Raw genomic sequence first — 17,156 nt, forward strand, 5'->3', positions numbered from 1 at the left:
GCCGGTCCTGCTCCACCCCGGGCCTGTGTGTTGCCGGCGTCCACAGACGCGGGTGCCCTTCCCAGCCGCAGTGCTCATGGCCAGGGTCACGCAGGCAGGTGATGGCCCCCCAGCCCCTGCCTGTCTAGCCTCCATCGCCCCCTTGGGAGCCATCCAGCCTGTCCCCTTCGGATTTCCTTCTGTGCTGCTGTCACTATCATGGGGATTCCCCCAGCCAGGGTCTGGATGCCCAGAGGGTTGGGTGGGGCTCCCAGGTCCTGCCAGGGTTCACTTCCCTTTTCCCAGAAGCTGTGGCACCAAAGCCACGCCAAGGTTTCCTTTTGGGGGCTGCACTAGAGGAAAGAAACAGCGAGGCCCTGACAGCTGCGGCAAGTGGGTTCGGATCTGCCTCCCAGACGCTTCCCCGGAAGCCGGGCTGGCCGCAGGCAGGTGGGTGAGCAGCCCGGAGAGGAAACCCGCCCGGCCGCCTTGTCGGCTCGGCCAGCACCCACCAGCCCCCAGGAGGCAGTGAGCGAAGCAATCACAGCGCGGGGTGTGCTGTGTCCCTCCCGTGGGTGCGGGCGCCTCCGAGCAGAGGTGCTCGCACCCCCGAGGGCCACAGCGTGTTCAGGCTTCCGGTTCTTTCCGTGATGATTTCTGGGTTCTGTGCAACCCCAAGGAAAGCCCCTGAGGGCTGGAGGTGAGCAAGTGGTTCTGAAGGAGCCTCGATACTAAACTGGCCAGGATGTTAAAAGCTGAGTGGAGACGGGGGCTGGCCTGGCAGAGCACAGCCAGAGCCCCTGGACCAGCGCAGCCTCTGGGACTGGGGCTGCTGGAAGAAGCCTGGGCCTGGCCCAGGAGCTGGCAGCCTCGAGGAGGGCAGGACAGGGTTTGGGGGGGTCGGCCCCTCCACGGTCTTCAAGCAGCCTGTCCCCTCTGCTCCAGCCCCAGGCCGTCCACACAGCCCACAGTGCCAGCAGCCTCAAGGGGGGCTGGGGATCCTGCCCGTGGGAACAACCCCATCCTGGTCCCAAGAGGCCCTGGGCCAGAGAAGCCCCCTCTCCCAGCCCCCAGCCCCACAGATAGGGCTAGTACTGACCGGCAGGACAGATCCCACCCCGGCAGAGGGGCTCGCAGACACCAGGGGCACCAGTGGCACAGGCCACCCCCAGCAAGTGGGTCCCCAATTCCAAGAGCCCCTTGCCTTCCCAGCAGGCTGCAGTGCCTGGCGACTCAGTGGGGGGGCGTCTCGCCCTCCCCGCGCTGGACTGGGTCCCACACTAAGGCGAGCTCTGGGAGTGCTCACTGGATGGTCTGGAAGACGGGGGGTAAATGGGCAGGGTGCACCCTCAGCTGGCAAGAGGGGGAGCCGGGATCATGGTGACACGTGGATCACTGTCACCAGGGTGGGGGGCGAAGGCTCGTCCTCAAGCCTGAGTGCGGGGCCGCTGCCTGAGTGCCCCGCTCCGTGGAGAGGCAGGGTGAGCAACGGAGAAGAGCCCCACGGGGTCTGGGAGGACTCGGGCAGGCTGGCCAGCCCAGGGCCACGGGCAGTGCCCCACGGCACCCCACACACCAAGGGGGGCCACCCCAGGGATGCCTGGGCCTCCGCAGCAGCTCCGGGAAGAGGCGCCAGGCCCCAGGCAGGCCACGAACGCCCGCTGACTTCCTGAGTGGCCGAGCCCAGAGCCCGCACCCCAGCGCCTGCCCGCCGGGGGGAAAGGCCGACTTCACTTCCTCCAGCTTCGCTTTCCAAAACCTCCTGCCTCTGCTCTAACCTTCGGCCCCCAGACTCCCTTCTGTCCAACTCTGCTCCCAGGGCCCACCAGCAGGCATGTGAGACGGGACCTGGGCCGTGGGACCCAGGGACAGGCCTCTGAGGGCTCCAGGACGTGTGCCTGGCCCGCTGCATGCTCCAGCACCTGCCCCAGCACGAGATGCCCAGCAGAGGCCTCCCGTGGAGGCGGGGCAGCGCATGGCCAGACGCTCCGCTGCACAGACCGCCCTTCACACTGCAGCCTGGCCCACGTGTCCACACCTGGACTTGGCCGTGGCTCCCACCCGTCACCTCACCCTGCACCTGTCAGGCCAGGGCCCAACCGTGCCACCTCTGTTCTCTGCACCTGGGACACCTCCCACCCCCTTCCCCTGGCAAACTTCTCATCCTTCAGAACCCCTTCCAGCCTCTTGGGGCCACTGCCAGACATGGCTCCAGACTCGAGCTGGCAATACCCCCCAGGGCCTGGCTGCCTGCTCCTCCCCCCAGGGGCCCCTGAGGGCACAGTGTGTTTCCCACTCCCCTGGGGGCAGGAGTAGCAAGAAGGCCAAAAGCTGGGAGGAAGCACTTGAGCCCCTCATGCTGCCACCTCCCCACAGGAAAATGCAGAGGGAGCTATGCAGAGACCAGAGGCCCCTTCTCCCCAAACCTCTTCTCTTACCACAGACCACCCATCCCAGTAAACACAGAATATCCATTTAATACAAAATGATTTAATTGAAATACCTGTATAAAAAAATATGATTTCCAGACATCTCACTTTTGAACTGAAAGAAAACCCTATCCACAGTGCCTACGCACACCGGGATCACACAAACACAACTGCTGAAATAAATTAAAGGCTTGAGACTCTGTCCCCCCACCCCCCAACCTCCAGAGCCAACAAGCAGACTGTACAAGGTCAATAATTTAAAACCCACCCCGCCGAGGGCGCAGAGCCGCAAGGTGGCGGGGTCACCCACTCCCCTTAAATTAGCCACTGTACAAGTCCACCTTCTGACAGACACGGGTAGGCCTGAGACCTGGGGTCCACAAGCACAGCCACCCCTCCTCTGCCCACAGGCCTTGAGGAGGTAGGGCTGCTGAGAGGGAGGAACCTCGACAAATAAATTAAACAATAAATAGCCCTCCTCAGGGTCACACCATAAATAAGACGTTTGCACACGCATCGGGTGGGTGGGCGGGCAGGCAGCAAGGCCTGAACGTTGCATTGCTTGTGCACAGACGTGCCCAGACGAACACCGAGACACGAGGGGGGGGGGCATGATGAGGGACCCTGTGCCCATGTGAGACGAGGCCACAGGACACGGGAGTGCTCCTGGTCCAACACGTCACACGTGGAGGGGCAGGGAGGTCAGGGCCACCTCCGGAGCAGCACAGGAGAGGGACGGTCTCGGGTCAAGCGCCGGCGGTGGGCAGGCGGGACCTGGCTTGGACCGGAGTGTCTTTGGACAGACAGAGCTTGAGAAAACTAAGTCCCGTGAGAGCAGCGTTCGAAAAGGCACTCAAAGCAAAGGAACCGGGCCGGTGCCAAAGGCAAAAGTCACCAGGGGTCAGAGATCACTGCTTTCGCAAGGAGCAGACAGCCCGGCAGAGCCGGTCCAGCGCAGGGCCCGGGAATAGGGCAGGGGTCTCCTCTGGTTCCCACGGCCAGGTGCAGGCCCTGCTCACAAGCTCTCGCTGCTGGACGTGGTGCTGGCCCCATCGTCCGTGTCCAGGGCGCAGAGCCGCAGATCACAGCTCTCCGGGGTGCCCCCCTCAGCCACCATCATCCAGGGGTGGGCAGAGATCTGGTCCAGCGAGGGCCTCTCAGAGGGCCGCAGGGACAGACACCACTGAATAAGCTGCTGGCACTCTGTGGAGGAAGAGAGAGTCAGGACAAGGCCGCCCCACGACACCTCGCCGCCAGTGGCAGGCCCAGCCCCTCAGCGCACCTGGGGAGACCCTCCTGCGGAAAAAGAGGCGGCCCCGGAGAATCTCCTCGTCCTGTTCGAAGGGAATGTCCCCGCAGACCATGTCGTAGAGCAGCACGCCCAGAGACCACACAGTGGCCGAGCGCCCGTGGTAGCGGTGGTAGCGGATCCACTCCGGGGGACTGTACACGCGGGTGCCTGGGGGACACACGAGGCTTAGCAGACCGGCCGCCGGGTCAGCGCCCCACGAGGCCGGCAGCACGCGAACACCGAGACCCCTCGCTCCCAGCTGAGCTTCTCCGCGTTGGAAAGGGGGAGGGATCCGCCGCGAAATCCTGCCGGTCCTCATCCTGGAAAAACCCCGGTAGGCGTGGCCTCCCCCGGCGCCGGCCGCCCCGCCCCGCCCCCCCAGCTGGCCCGGCGCAGGAGGCGGGTCACATGAGCGCGGGGTCCAGTTTCACAACAAACAGATGTGAGGTGAGGATACCGGGAAAGGGAGGGGTAGGGAGCCCCGGCTTCCCCGGCACCGCAATGCGGGGATTTCTGCGCGGCGCCCCCGCGTTCCGCACGCGCGCAAAAGAGGCCCGAGGCTGCGCCGTGGTCCGAACCCGGCCAAGAGGAGTCTGGAGTCCGCCCCGCGCCCCAACCTGCCAGACCCAACGGCCCGAGGCCCCGCTCTGGGCAAGCCAGCGCGGCGCGCGGCCCCAACAGTCGCCAGCCCCTCGGCCCTCGCCGCGCGGAGGGCGCTCACCGTCGAAGTCGGTGTAGACCGTGTCGCGGAGCAGCGCGCCCGAGCCGAAATCGATGAGCTTGAGCTCGCCCGAGCGCAGATCCACCAGCAGGTTCTCGTCCTTGATGTCGCGGTGCACGACCCCGCAGCCGTGGCAGTGGCGCACGGCGGCCAGCACCTGCCCGAAGAAGCGGCGCGCCAGGGCCTCGTCGAGCGCGCCCCGCTCCGTGATGAAGTCGAAGAGATCTTGCGCCGGCTCGGGCCGCTCCAGCACCAGCAGGAAGCCGTCGGACCGCTCGAACCAGTCCAGCAGGCGAATGACCCCGCGCGCGCCTCCGGCCGCGCCCACCTTGCGTAGCAGCACCACTTCCAGGGGCACAGCCGCGCCGGCCTAAGGGACACGGCGGTCAGCGCGCTCCGTCCGACGCCCCCAGCCCCCCACTCCGTCCGGCGCCCCCAGCCCCCCGCTCCGCCCGGCGCCCCCCGCCCACACTTACGATGCTGCCCCACTCGGTCACCCGCTCCTTCACCACGTGCTTCACGGCCACCTGGGGGGAGGAAACCAGTGATCAGGCCCACGCGGACGCAACAACGCGCGCGGGCCGAGAATCCCGGGTGCCGGGCGGCCACACTCACCGGGAGCCCGTCGGCGATGCGGCTGCCTGCATAGACGGTGCCGAAGCCGCCGCTGCCCAGCACGGCGCCCACCTGATACACCTTCTCGAAGCTCTCCTTGTCTGCCTTGACTGTGGAGAGCGCACAGGCGGGGTTGGTGCGACCGGGGAGCCCGGCCCCCCGACCCCGGTGGACGCCCAACCCCGGTGCGCGCCCACACCCCCGGCCCCCGCATACCTGGCTGCAGGATTTTCACCGGGAGATGATCCACGCCGCCTGGTCCGCACAGGTGCGCCAAGGAACCAAACTTGGAGAGCAGCATCGCGGGCGGCGGCCGGGCGCGGGCCCCCGGCCTCCGCGCCGCCTCTCGCCCGGCCCGGCTCCCCGCGCGGTGGAGGACGCGGGAAGACGGCCTCTCCGGGCCGCGCGTAGCCCCGACGCGGACAGCGGGCAGGTGCGCCAGGAGCGCCGGCCTCGGAGCGCGGGCCTGTTCGGGCGAGGCCGTCCGCGCGGCGCAGTGTCCTGCCAAACCCCGCGTGGATCACGACGACATGCGCAGCAGGCCGAGCCGCTCACACGCCCGGGCCGCCTCGCCCCGGGGTTTTGGGCCGCGGCCGCGCGTATCCCTCCGCGGGGGCGGGCCGAGCCGGGGCCCCGCCCCCTTCCGCCGGGGCTGAGCGGCGGGGGTCGCCTTTGGAACCCGCGTAAGCTGCCGAGGCGACGGCGGGAAGAGGCCGGCGCGCCTTCCGGAGTGGGCGGGGGCGGGCGGGGGGCGCGGCGAACCGCCTGGGACTAGCTGGCGGGAGCGGAGTCGCGGAGGCGCACGGCGCGGCGTGGCACGTCACCTCTCCACGTTCACACAAGCCCCCGCGCACGCGCAGCTCCCGCGCGGGCGGAGGCCCAGGAGTGCGGGGCGGGGCCGCGGGAGCCAATGGGAGCCGGTGTTTGCAAAGGGCACAGGGCCCAGCCAATGGCGTCGCGCGTGCGGGGCGGGGCCAAGGCCCCGCCCCAGGCCGCGCCGGGAAGGTCACAGGCTACACCGGCCCGGCGCGGGCGGCTGAGCCAGGAATGCGGCGGCTGGGTCCCGAGGAGCGGCGGGGTCCGGGAGGCGACCCCGATACCCCAGGCTGTGCTCGTACCTCCCCGGCAGTCCGCGCACCCCGGCGCGCCCGTGGCCTGGCGCGGCTGGCACCTCCGCCCCCTGGGGGACCCCGCCGGGCGACAGCGCCCCGGGACTCGCAGCCCCCGGGTGGGCTGAGGCTCCACTCTTCGTTCTTACCCGGGCTTGACCTCAAAGCCCGCAGCCCGAGGTCCCTCCCTGACTCCGCCTCCCTCTCAGGAACTTTGCCCTGCTGACCCCGTGCCTGGAGAGCCCTCCCCGGCTCTCCACCCCCCTGGTTGCCCTCCAGGCCCAGCTGCTGTCCACCTCTACCAGGGAGGCCACCTTGACTGCCTCTGTCAGGGCCGGAGCCAGCCTGGGTCTTCAAGGCCCTCGTCTGGACCGGAGCCTGTCCTCTGCCTTTTGTATAGCACAGACCCATCCAACCCCACGGGTTGCCAACCTCAGCCCAAGTCACCGGCCTGAGCAGCTTAGGTATGAGCAGCCGTCTGCCAGCCCCAGTGGCTGAGCCCAGGACGTCCACTGCTTCCCACAGCCATCCCAGAGAGGGTTGAGGGTTGGGGGAGCCAAGAGGTCAAGGTACTGGTCCTTCTGGCATCGCAGGTACTCCCCGTGGCCCCTGGGGACCAGGCTGGGATCTAATCATGGCGTCCACATCCCTGGGCCCATCAGAGGTTGCCTTCAGGTGTGACCTCCAAGCATGTGCACTCACCTGCCTCAGGGGCGCCGGCCAGCCTGCTGGCTCCCTCAGCACACCCAGCCTACCCCAAGTGACATCCCTTAGCTGCCACGGTCACTCTCCCAGTGCAGAGAGCGGACCCTCCACTGGTACAGCTCTTAGGTTTTTATCTTTCTGGAGCTCTGTCCACCGCCCTCCTGCGATGTGGACCCATAAAGGCAGGGCCAGGGCCGGCCGGTCAACCACAGTCCCCAGGCCAGTACAGGGGTCCTCATGGGGTCAGAGCCAAGGCAGGATGCCTGCCCCTGAAGTGGAATCCCGGGACTCTTGTCTTCTTGTGGGTTTTTCCAGAGGACCGCTGGATGGTCCGCAGAGCCTTCCTCCTCAGGTCAGGCTGCTACAGGTTCCTGGACCCACAGCCTGTCCTGGGCTAGGGAGGGTGGCAGTGCTGGAGAGCATGCGGGGTCTAGGGGTCAGGATGTGGTTCTGCGGGCAGTTCCAACGCAGCCGACAGGGGCCCAGGTTCCCTGTGGCCTCCCCTGTGGGCCTCCAGACCCCCATGTGAACCTGCAGTCCAGTCCTCCTTGGGTGTCCTGGCCCGTGCGCCCAGCTGGTCCCTGACCTTGAGACTCAGCCTTGGGAGGCCAGCATCCTGGGGCTGAGGGCCACCCCCTGCACCCCACCAGCTGCAGAGTCTTGATCTGAAGACCTCCCCAAACTCAGAGCAGGATTCACTCTCCTTCAGAAAGGGGCAGTGTGTGTCCCTCCTCCCCCAGCCCTGAAGCTGGGCTGAGCCACCTGTGGAAGCCGCTGGGGACTCTGGGAGTGGCAAGGGGTCCCCTGCTTAGTCTGGGAGTGGAGGACAGAGCAGGAGGCAGCCTCTTTCCTGAGGTGGAGGTTTACTCAGAGCCTTCATCTCGTCCAGACTCCCGTGCGTTCTGGACATGCTATTGTGTGTGTGTGTGTGTCCTGCACGGACTGTGAATCCCTGAGGGTCAGAATGGACTTGGACACCCCTCCCTACCAAGGGCTGTCCTGCAGGGGGGCGTCGTTCAGGCCCAATCTGGCCCAAGGAATGGGCTGGGCAGGGGGCTGGCACCTCTGCCCGTGCAGCCACCCAGGGCCCATTTTTCCTCAGGCACTGGGGGCCCCCAGTACCGAAAATGACCCCGCCTAATGGGCAGGACTCAGGCAAGGTGCTGCCCACCTCCCCCTGCCCTTACCCTGCAGGCAGGCATGACCCACCTGTTTCTCAGCTTGGCACGTCGAGGCTCTGAGGTGTTCCCCCAGGTGTTCCTCCTTGTACAGGGAGGCAAGGCCAAATCTAAGCCCCAAGGGCCTCTTGCCCTTCTGCCCTGGGCATGGCCCTTGGTCAGTAACCCCAGGCCACCCCTTCCCTGCAGGTCTGATCCACACTCCACTTCCAGCTACACCCCCAGCAGTGCAGGATGTCAAGCCCTGCCTGTTTTTTCCTGGTTCCTGGAAGGCCCATCCGGTGAGCCTTAAAAATAGCTCTGGGCCCCACAAGCAGGCCTGGTCCAGGTCAGCAACTTCATGGGCCGCAGAGCTGGGGCCACTCCTGCAGACGGCAGGGAGAGGCCCCCAGGAGGAGCGCTCAGCTGAGGTTGAGGCTCCAGGCCACCTCACTGACCGCAGAGGTCAGGCCCCGTCCCTTGGCCTCCCACCATCCCTTGGCGTGCCCGAGGCTCAGGCCAGCGTGGTGTCAGCGCCTCCCTCCATGGGGCCATCCTGCTGAGAGGGGCAGCGTCAGAGCGGGGCCAGGTGCCTCTTCAAGTTCCCAGTGGCCTCTCAAGGGAGGTGTTTCCTTAGTGGGGGGAGCAGCTTGGATCTTCCCAGGGGGCTGCACCCCGCCCCACCCTGGAAGCAGCCTACCCCAACCCTGCACTGCCAGCCCCACAAGGTAACCCTGTCCTGCTGGCGGGAGGGGCGGCTGTTGCCATGGTGACTGGAGCCGGGCTATCCTCCCCAGACTGGGGAGGAAGAGGAGGCTGGGCAGCAGATAGCCTTGGCCACCACCCTGCCTTCCATCCTCACACATCCACACTCATGGACACAGCAGACCTTCACACACTTACAGACACGCCCACAGAGCTGGGCGTCACAGCAGGGAGCATGGGGGGGGCCTCACCCCCCTTGTCCCCCCATGTCAACAACCAAGGCCTCCTCAACTGGCCCCTTTCCAGCTGCCCCTGGACATCCCACAGGTTTGCTCGGCCCAGCCCTGGGCCTCTCCATGCCCCTCAACCCAGGCCATGCCTGAAGGACCCCCCCTTGCTTCTCAACCCTGTCTGTGCTCCCGTAGTCCCCAGGTCTCCCCAGCGCCCGCCATCAGCACGCTATCATCCTGCCTCCAAACCTCCAGGGCCGCTCCAGCCGTCAGGGTCCGTCCCGGTGACTTGGCCCAGAGTCACAGCTATCCCTCGTCCAGCCTCCACTCCCACTGCAGGAACCCCTGGCCCGCCGGGCCTGACCCCTCCCCAGCCCACGGGGCCTGGCTCGATAGCACCCAGCTTCACACCAGCGCCACCTCTGCCCCGACCCCAGACTGGGCTCTGGGAGCCCTGGGACTGGCCCTGCCTGCGTGCCGCGTGGAAAACCCCCCGCACAGGGCCACAGCCTGGCTGAGGCGGGAGGGGCCTTCCCTCTGGCCTGCTCTTGCCTCCATCCTGGTCTCTCACCCACCGGGGAGGGGAGCCAGCAGAGCCAAGCCAGGGTTTTGCAATGTTCCCCGAAGGCAACTGGGGTAGGGCCTGGGCTGGGGCTGGGGTGTCCATCAGTGGGAGCTGGTGGGTGGTGGCCTGTGGGAACTCTGGTCACCCCGCCCAGGAGACCCCAGCCTGGCCTGACTCAAGGCCAAGGCTGGCCCAAGTTCAAGAGCTGCCATTCCCTCTGGGCACACCCCCTGCTGCCACCATAGAGCATTCACCCCTTGAGAGCCGCCCACGGCCTGGCAATGGTCACCTGGACTCTTGGCCAAGGGGACCCCGAAAAACCAACGAGGGAGCACCCAGGCCCAACCCAGGGAAAGGCTGGGGTCCCAGGGGACCTGACCCCAAATGCAGCTGGACTGGAGTGCCCAACACCGGCCTTGGGGGTGGTGGCGATGGGAGCAGTGATAACCCAGCAGGGACCTGCCTGGGCTGCAGGGGTCCTCTCCTCATCCGGCTTCCGGCTCGGCACCGGGGCCAGGCCCCCCCGGGCCGTGAGCACAGCCTTGGCACTGGACCACATCCCTGGCCACTTTGCTGGGGCTTTACACCTCTCACCGCCCCCCTGCCTGGGGCTCTGACCACCCCCGTGCAGGGCTGGGAGCAGGAGCCGGTGAGATGTCTGTGCTTCTGGGGCACACGGTAAACGCGTGATACACGTGGCTGTGCCGGCTCTAGCTGTTGTCCTGTGCAGAGGCCCCAGATTTCAACGGGAGAGCCTAGGGGCTCCCTGGGATGGGGATGCCTGGGGCGGGGCCCAGCCGACTCTGGCAGCTCCACCATCTCTGTGCTGAGACCCCAAGATCAAGGAGCCCAGCCTGGATGGGACTGGGGGAGGGCCGTCCCATCTCACGCCCCCTGCTCACCCCAGAGGCCCAGTGCACGGGGGGCTGGGGCCGGCAGGGCTGCCCTCTGCAGGAGCCCCGCGCCCCGGCCCCAGAAGCAGGTGCAGCCTCTGAGACCTGGGCGGCCTCTGTAGATGGTGCCCAGGCGGCTTGCGCTCCTCAGTCCCTTCTGCTCCGGCCCCGGCATGGAGATGAGGATGAGACACAGAAGGGGCCTCGGAGGGGCATCTCCAAGGAGCCGGAAGCTGGGCCGACCTGCCTGTGTCTGCGTCTGATTTGCACGCGGCTGTCCTGCTCTGGGCCCCAGGAGCCATGCAGGCAGTGGGTCCCACGTCGGGGCTTCCTGGAGGAGGCCCAGTTCAGCGGAGTCTCCAAGGCTGAACCAGAATGGGGAGGGTGTGGGGGGCATCCAGCCAGGTGGGAGCCACAGAGGGTCACGGGGTGGGGGTCAGAGCGGTGCAGCTTGCCTTGGAGACCTTGGGGCCCAGGGCCTGCGGCAGGAATGACCTTGTCTTGGGAGAGTTTCATTCAGTCCCAGGGCTGGCCTGGGCCACGCTCAGACCATGCTCAGGCCATGGAGAAACTGCCTCCTACAAATGGACCCGGGGTCTCCAGAGCACGGACCCGGGAGGGCCTGGTCACAGTAAACACGGGATCAGGACGAATAAGAGCCTTGGAGACACGCGTTTAGTGAATATTGGCTGCATACCTGCCCACGCTCAACACACTCACGTACCCCCAGTTCAGCTCTCGGTGGGCCTTGCTTTCACAGAGAGAGAGAGCAGTGGCCTGTGGGGCTGTTGTGGTAGGGAGACAGGGGCCTCAGGGCAAGGATGAGCCCATGGGCGGTAACTGGCCCCGCGAGGAAGATAGGAGAGTGTCACTGCCAGGGCATGAACCTTGCCCAAGAATGGGTCAGGCTTGGAAAGAAGCAGAGCAAGACGGATGACGGTTTCAGACCAGGCTTGATCTGGCCCCTCCCTGCCAGCCCCAGGCAGCACCCACACAGCTCAGAGCCCAAAAGCCTGGGCGCCCCCTTTAATGGACCCCTCTGGGTCCCCTCCTTTAATGGTTCAGAAATAGAGAGCTAGGGGGACTTCCCTGGTGGCACAGTGGTTAAGGATCCGCCTGCCAATGCAGGGGACACAGGTTCGAGCCCTGGTCCGGGAAGATCCCACGTGCCGTGGAGCAACGAAGGCCGCGAGCCACAACTACTGAAACCTGCGCACCTAGAGCCCGTGCTCCACAACAAGAGAAGCCACCACAATGAGAAGCCTGCGCACCGCAACGAAGAGTAGCCCCCGCTCCCTGAGACTAGGGAAAGCCCGTGCACAGCAGCGAAGACCCAACGCAGCCCAAAATAAATAAATTTATTAAAAAAAAAAAAAAAGAAATACAGAGCTAGGGAAGAGCCCCCCACACCTGGGCCTTGGCGGCGGGGGTCGGGGGGGTGGTTAGTGGTTCCAAGGAAGATACAGTGCAGTTCAGGTGCTGGCGGGGAGGGGTAGGAACTGCGCTGGCGACGGCTGTCTTCATGGCGCTCAGCATCCTGCCAGCACACATCGGCGCACGAGGCTCCCTGGACCCAAGCCTCAGGCGACCCTCTCCTTCCATGCCTGCTGGGAGCAGACCCCGGCCTGTGGGCAGCGGCCAGACCCCGGTGGCCATAGCCTGAATGTGGAGCCAGGCCAGGGCAGGGGGCAAGCCTGCCAGACAGGCCCCAGGAGACCTGTGTGGTCTTCCAGACTCTCCCTACTGCAGCACTGGCTGTAGGGACCCAGGTTGGCACCCCCAGCGCCAGCCCATGCAGGGAAGCAAGAGGCCCCGGGGCATTAGGATCCAGGACGCAGCAGGGGCGGAGTGCTGCCCACTGGGGAATGTCAATGTTCAGGAGTTGCTGCCCAGGCCTGTGGGGGATGATGGGGAGAGTCTGGTGACCCTGAAACCTGAAACCTGAACCCAGGCTGGAGGCCCTTCCTGGCTCATCGTGAAGTCCTGGGGTGGGGGGGAATTAAGAGCAGCTAAAGGAGGGGGGTTCAGGGCTGCTGGAGCTCGGGAGCAGCCCCCTGAGTTTAGGCTCCAACACGGACTGGGGAAGTCCGAGGGCCCCCTGAAGCCCTGGGGGTGGCCTGTCCCCGTCTCTGCTCAGGGTTCCCTGGCATCCTGATCCCAGGGCCCCGAGGTGGCCTGGGCACAGCATCCCGTTCAGAAGAAGTGGCCAGGCTGGTTTCCAACCTCAGGCCGCTTGCCGATTCCCAGGAAGTGACAGCTGCGGGGGGAGCTCAAAAGCTGCGTGGGCCTCTGGACGCCCCCAACTCTTGCCCGGCTCAGCCCTAAATGCCCCATATTCACTCCCACCAGCTTCCTGGAGGAGGCGGTGGTGCCGTGGGTGCTCCAGAGCCCAGGAGGAGCTCCCCGTGGCTGATCAGCGGGGTCAGGGCCCAGGTAGCAGCCCACCCGTGCGGACACGCAGCGGGCCCCTCAGTGCATGTGTCCCTCTGGTATCTCCTTCCGTCTTCCCGAGCCCCGTCCCAGCCCGGTCGGGCAACAGGGCCCGGCGGCCTCTTGGCTTGCAGCACTGGCCCCCTCCTCCCCCCCGGGGCCACCCCCTCCGGAGGAAGGAGACCAGCGGGCTGCGGCAGGGTGTGGCCAAGGGCTGGGGACTCCGGACCCACTGTCCGGACAGGAGCCCAAAGCCCAGGAGAGGCCCTCCCTCCCGCCCGCCCCACCCTGACCCCACAGTGGGGCTGAGGGCAGGGCCTCAAAGACCCCTGCAGACCTGCCCATTGCAGGCACGGGTGCTCCACCCCAGGGCCCAGGGCCATCTCCCCTGGGGCAGTGGGCGCCCAGCTCCTTAGAAGACCTGGCGGAGGAGGCGGGGCTGGGGCAGGAGACAGCAGTGGGAGCGCCCTGCGGGTGACAGGTGGGGCGGGGACACTCCCCCGCCCCGGGGTGGGCACGTTCCTGGGCCGCCAGTGGGCCTCGCCTGCCGCAGGGCGGTGCAGCCAGTGGGCAGAGCTGCTGAGTCATCACAGAGAAACGGGAAGAATGGAAAGAATTCTGCACTTTTACTCTCTGGCTAGGCTCCCACCCCCACGAAATTCCCCATCCCAGGCCACCAGCCCCTCCCGCTTCCCGCTGCCCTGGGCGGGCCTGGCTACCCACCTGACCCTGACCTCGGGCGGCGTTGGCGTCCTGCCAGCTGGGGCCCTGCTGGGCTGGGGTATTTGGTGGACAGGACGCCCACCTGGCCCAGAGAGGACCCCGTACCAGCACCCTCCGCCTCCTTTTGGGGGCCTGGCCTCCCAGGGTCTGACTGGGCTCAGGACGGGGGTCCTGGGTCAGGCGGCCCCCTGGGGGGGGTGCTGGGACCCGGGGCGGGGGTTCCAGGCAGAGCCCAGCTTAGTATCTGCAAAATGGGGCCTTTGGTCACTCCCCAGCACTGCTGGAGGGGGATGTGATGGGGGGCTGCAGGTGCCTCCACCCCAGCTGGGCCGGGGAGCCTCCGCCCTTGCCCTTCCTGAAGCTGCGCCAGACTGGCTTCCTCTTACCTCCCAGCTGGGGCCCTGTGGGGACCCAAGCGACGCCCCACTCTAGCCCTCTGCCCCTCACCACCGTCTCTGTCTCCGCCACCCCCATCTTGGCGGTCCGCGTGGCTCTCTGGCAGCCTGGCAACCAGGGCGCCGCTGACTCGCAGTTTCGGGGACACGCCTGTGCGGGGTTTCGACCCCGCCCTGGGGCCACACCCAGGAGGGCAGTCAGCTGCTCCGGCGCCCTGGGCTGAGGCCGCCCCACGGGCAGCAGGAGAGAGAGCGGACCCAGGGCCCCCGCCGCTGCCCTGACCCTGGTATCCATCCTGCCCCACCTGGCCCCCACCCCAGCCCCCAGGCCCGGCCCCTTTTCCAGTCCCTCCGAAGCAGCATCTGGAGGCTGCTTCTGCGAACACACCGCTCCCCACTCAAAACCCTTCCAGGGCTCCCTCTTGCCTGTGGAGGAGAGGCAGAGCCGCTGGGCCTCAGTTCTCTCAGCTGCAGGATGGGTATTCGGGGAGCAGGTAGGACTGCGGGGGCGAGGTGCGGGGAGGCACCTGTGCCATGGGCAGGTGGTGGCACCTCGAAGTCCCGGGCGACCTGCTCCTGCCTCTCCCACCTTTGGTGGCATGGAACCCCTCTGCCAGCCGCCCGGAAGTGAAGGGCGTGGACGCGCACTGGTCCCGTGCTGCCCTGAGCCCCCTGGCCGGGTCAGGCTGGGCAAGCAACAAAGTGCCCGCCGTACTGACCGCAACTCAGGCCTGGGGGGCTTCGGTCCAGCTCCTGGATCCCAGGTACTGGCATCCCTCCTAAAGCAGAGGCCTGTCATGCGGGGCAGCAGGGGCAGGACAGGGAGGGGGTGGCGGGGGGAGCCTGTCCCCCCCAGGACTTGCCCACACGGGCTCTGAGGGCAGAGCCGGGGCATGTGGTCGTCCTCTTGGTCCTCATTTACAGGTGGGGAAACCGAGGTTCGGGGACGCAAATGGCTGGCCAGGCCCCAAGTGTCAGCTGAGGCTGGGCAATGCTGCCCTGCTCACAGGCTAGGAAACCGAGGCTAGGGTTCACCAGGACAGGGGCTGGGGGGACAGGCAGGGGAGCGGGGTGGGTGAGCCAGAGCCTACGGCCGGGCCTGGGCTCACCCAGGGCCAGAGGCCAGGCAGGAGGGGCTGGGGCATCCTCATAGGCTGGCCCCGTGCCAGTCCTTGTGTAAGAGCTTGGGGTCAAGGAGGCAGGGAGGGGTGGCCAGGGCAGAGAGACGGCACCGGCCGGGGCAAGAGTGTCTGGAGTTGTTGAGTCTTGGAGTCGGCGAGGACTGCTGGGCACAGTGCCCGCAGGAAGGAACCCACAGTGGGGGCAGGAGAGCAGGCTGGGCTGAGCAGTGGCCAGGGGGCCCTCAGTGGAGGGTCTGCCCTCCTGAAGTCCCACCTGCCAGGACACTGGGGACCCCAGCAGAGGTGACCCGCCTGCCTGGGCCCAGAGCCCCTCGGTGAGGCAGGGCTGGGGCCAGCACCAGCTGGCCTGGCCGCTGGGGCCCTGGCATGTGGAGCAGGGCCGCCCATCTGAGCAGCACGTGGAGCCCGGCCCCGCCCTCAGTGTGAGTTCAAGGGCTCTGGAGGGCACTGGCCAGACTGCCCTTGGGCTGAGGGGCGGTGGGCAGAGCTGGGGCGGGGCCCTGGAGCTGGGTCTGGGCCCCGCCCGGTAGCCAGGCCCCAGGCCAAATCTGGCCTCCCTGCGTCTCTGAGTAGTGAACAGGAGAGGAGTGGACGCTGCCTGCCCATCCCCCCCGCTGGCCTGGTGCCCTGAGGTGCCCATGACGCAGGCTGTGGCCTCTGTTCCACCTGCCTCCTGGCTGGGCTCCAGTCCACACACACACGTGTACGCACACACACACACCTGGAAAGACCAGTTCCACAGGGCCGGCTCTTGGCCTGTGTAGGCCAGGCCTGCCCAGACACTGCCCTCCCCCGCCCACCCCAGCCTCGGTTTCCCCACCTGTGAGCTGGGCAGTCCTGCCCACCTGAGGTCCTTGCTAGGCTGGGCGCACAGAAGGGCTCACAGCCGGGGGTGGGTGTGGGGAGCGGGAAGAGGCCCGCCCCACCTTCCCCCGCCCCCCGGGGCCCTTCCAGAGGTGGTTCGCGCACCAGCTGTGCCCTGGAGCAGGTGCCCTGGAGCTCTCCACTGCCTGAGCACTCAGCCAGCGGGGCCGGGATGGGGCTTCTGCAGGGCTGGGGTGCCTGAAGGTGATTCCTCAGTTCCTCGGCGGAGGACTCATCAACAACACAGCTCAGACCGGCCCGCACCCCACTCTGTGCCCCATGCTCCCCTGCGGTTGATGGCGACACCCACCCCTCCCTGTCGCTGGAGCCATCCGGGTCATCCCCGCCCGTGGGTGCCCCTCTCGACCTCTTACGACTTCCTGCGCTGCGGCTTGGGCTTGTCCGAGGGGCGCCCAGGAGAGCGCTCTGCGTGAGCCCCTAAGCCAGTCTGTGGGGCTGGAGAGGTGCGGTGGGGCGCGTGCCCGAGCGGGGTGGGGGGAGAGGGGGCGCCAGAAGCGTGCGCAAGCGCCGCTGAGATATCGGTGAGCCCGTGTGCCCGCGAGCAGGATGGCGAGTGCAAAGATGCCTGTGGTCCCCTGTGTCCTGACCTGGGTGGGCCCACGTGGGTGCTGAGTCAGGATCTGGAAGGGCCCACGTGGACCAGTGTGGACCCTTGTGCCCTGACCAGTGGTCATGTCCTTCATGACCTGCAGCCCCGAGGGCCCTCTCCACTGGAAAGTCCAGCAGCCCGGCCGCCCAGGAAGTCAGGACCGTCACCCACAGGCTTCATGTCCAGGCCACACCATGGCACGGGGCAGAAGTGTGGCCCATGGAACAGAGGGCCCCGGCGCCAGCCCTGGCAGCCAGCGCCCAGGGCCTGCACCTGCCCCCAAGATGCAGACCCAACCCAGAGCATCCTGTGACCCATCCTGCCTCCAGGCCATCCTCCTGGCCCCCCTCAGCAGGAAGCCAACCCCCTGCAGCCCGAGGGGCTCTGCTCTCCGGACCTTCTCCCAGGCCTGGGGTGGTTGGTGGGGAGGGTCTCCTGCCCCGGGGAACGTCCGGTCCGGGTGGGGGGAGGGGAGGAGAGGGGAGCAGGGCCAGGAATCCTGATCTGTGAGGCCCGGGAGTCCCAGGCCTGGAGGACTCCGGGGAGACCTGCAGGGCGGTGCGGTGGAAGGGCAGTTGGGGGGCGCGTGTCAA

The 17,156-nt window shown here is 67.1% G+C and overlaps 1 protein-coding gene across 1 annotated transcript; it reads right to left on the bottom strand.

The window, feature by feature from the left end:
* Nucleotides 1-2,461: 2,461 nt before the first annotated feature.
* PIM3 (Pim-3 proto-oncogene, serine/threonine kinase) lies at nucleotides 2,462-5,612 on the bottom strand. The gene is made up of 6 exons (XM_057557705.1): nucleotides 5,252-5,612; nucleotides 5,036-5,145; nucleotides 4,897-4,947; nucleotides 4,421-4,790; nucleotides 3,691-3,867; nucleotides 2,462-3,611 (listed from the first exon to the last, which is right to left on the bottom strand). The coding sequence occupies exons 1-6, from the start codon at nucleotides 5,334-5,336 to the stop codon at nucleotides 3,424-3,426; spliced, it is 981 nt and encodes a 326-aa protein (XP_057413688.1). The 5' UTR covers nucleotides 5,337-5,612; the 3' UTR covers nucleotides 2,462-3,423.
* Between the last annotated feature and the right edge of the window lie 11,544 nt (nucleotides 5,613-17,156).

The sequence above is a fragment of the Balaenoptera acutorostrata genome, chromosome 11 (genome assembly GCF_949987535.1).
Source record: "Balaenoptera acutorostrata chromosome 11, mBalAcu1.1, whole genome shotgun sequence".
NCBI classification, from domain to species: domain Eukaryota; kingdom Metazoa; phylum Chordata; class Mammalia; order Artiodactyla; family Balaenopteridae; genus Balaenoptera; species Balaenoptera acutorostrata.

Bases quoted from the DNA above. Each gene is read 5' to 3' on its own strand.
- PIM3 (XM_057557705.1), bottom strand. From the start codon at position 5,336: ATGCTGCTCTCCAAGTTTGGTTCCTTGGCGCACCTGTGCGGACCAGGC. The intron at 4,948-5,035 runs GTGAGTGTGGCC...TCCTCCCCCCAG, and splicing joins GCATCGCCGACGGGCTCCCG to GTGGCCGTGAAGCACGTGGT. The intron at 3,868-4,420 runs GTGAGCGCCCTC...TGTGTCCCCCAG, and splicing joins GGTCTACACCGACTTCGACG to GCACCCGCGTGTACAGTCCC.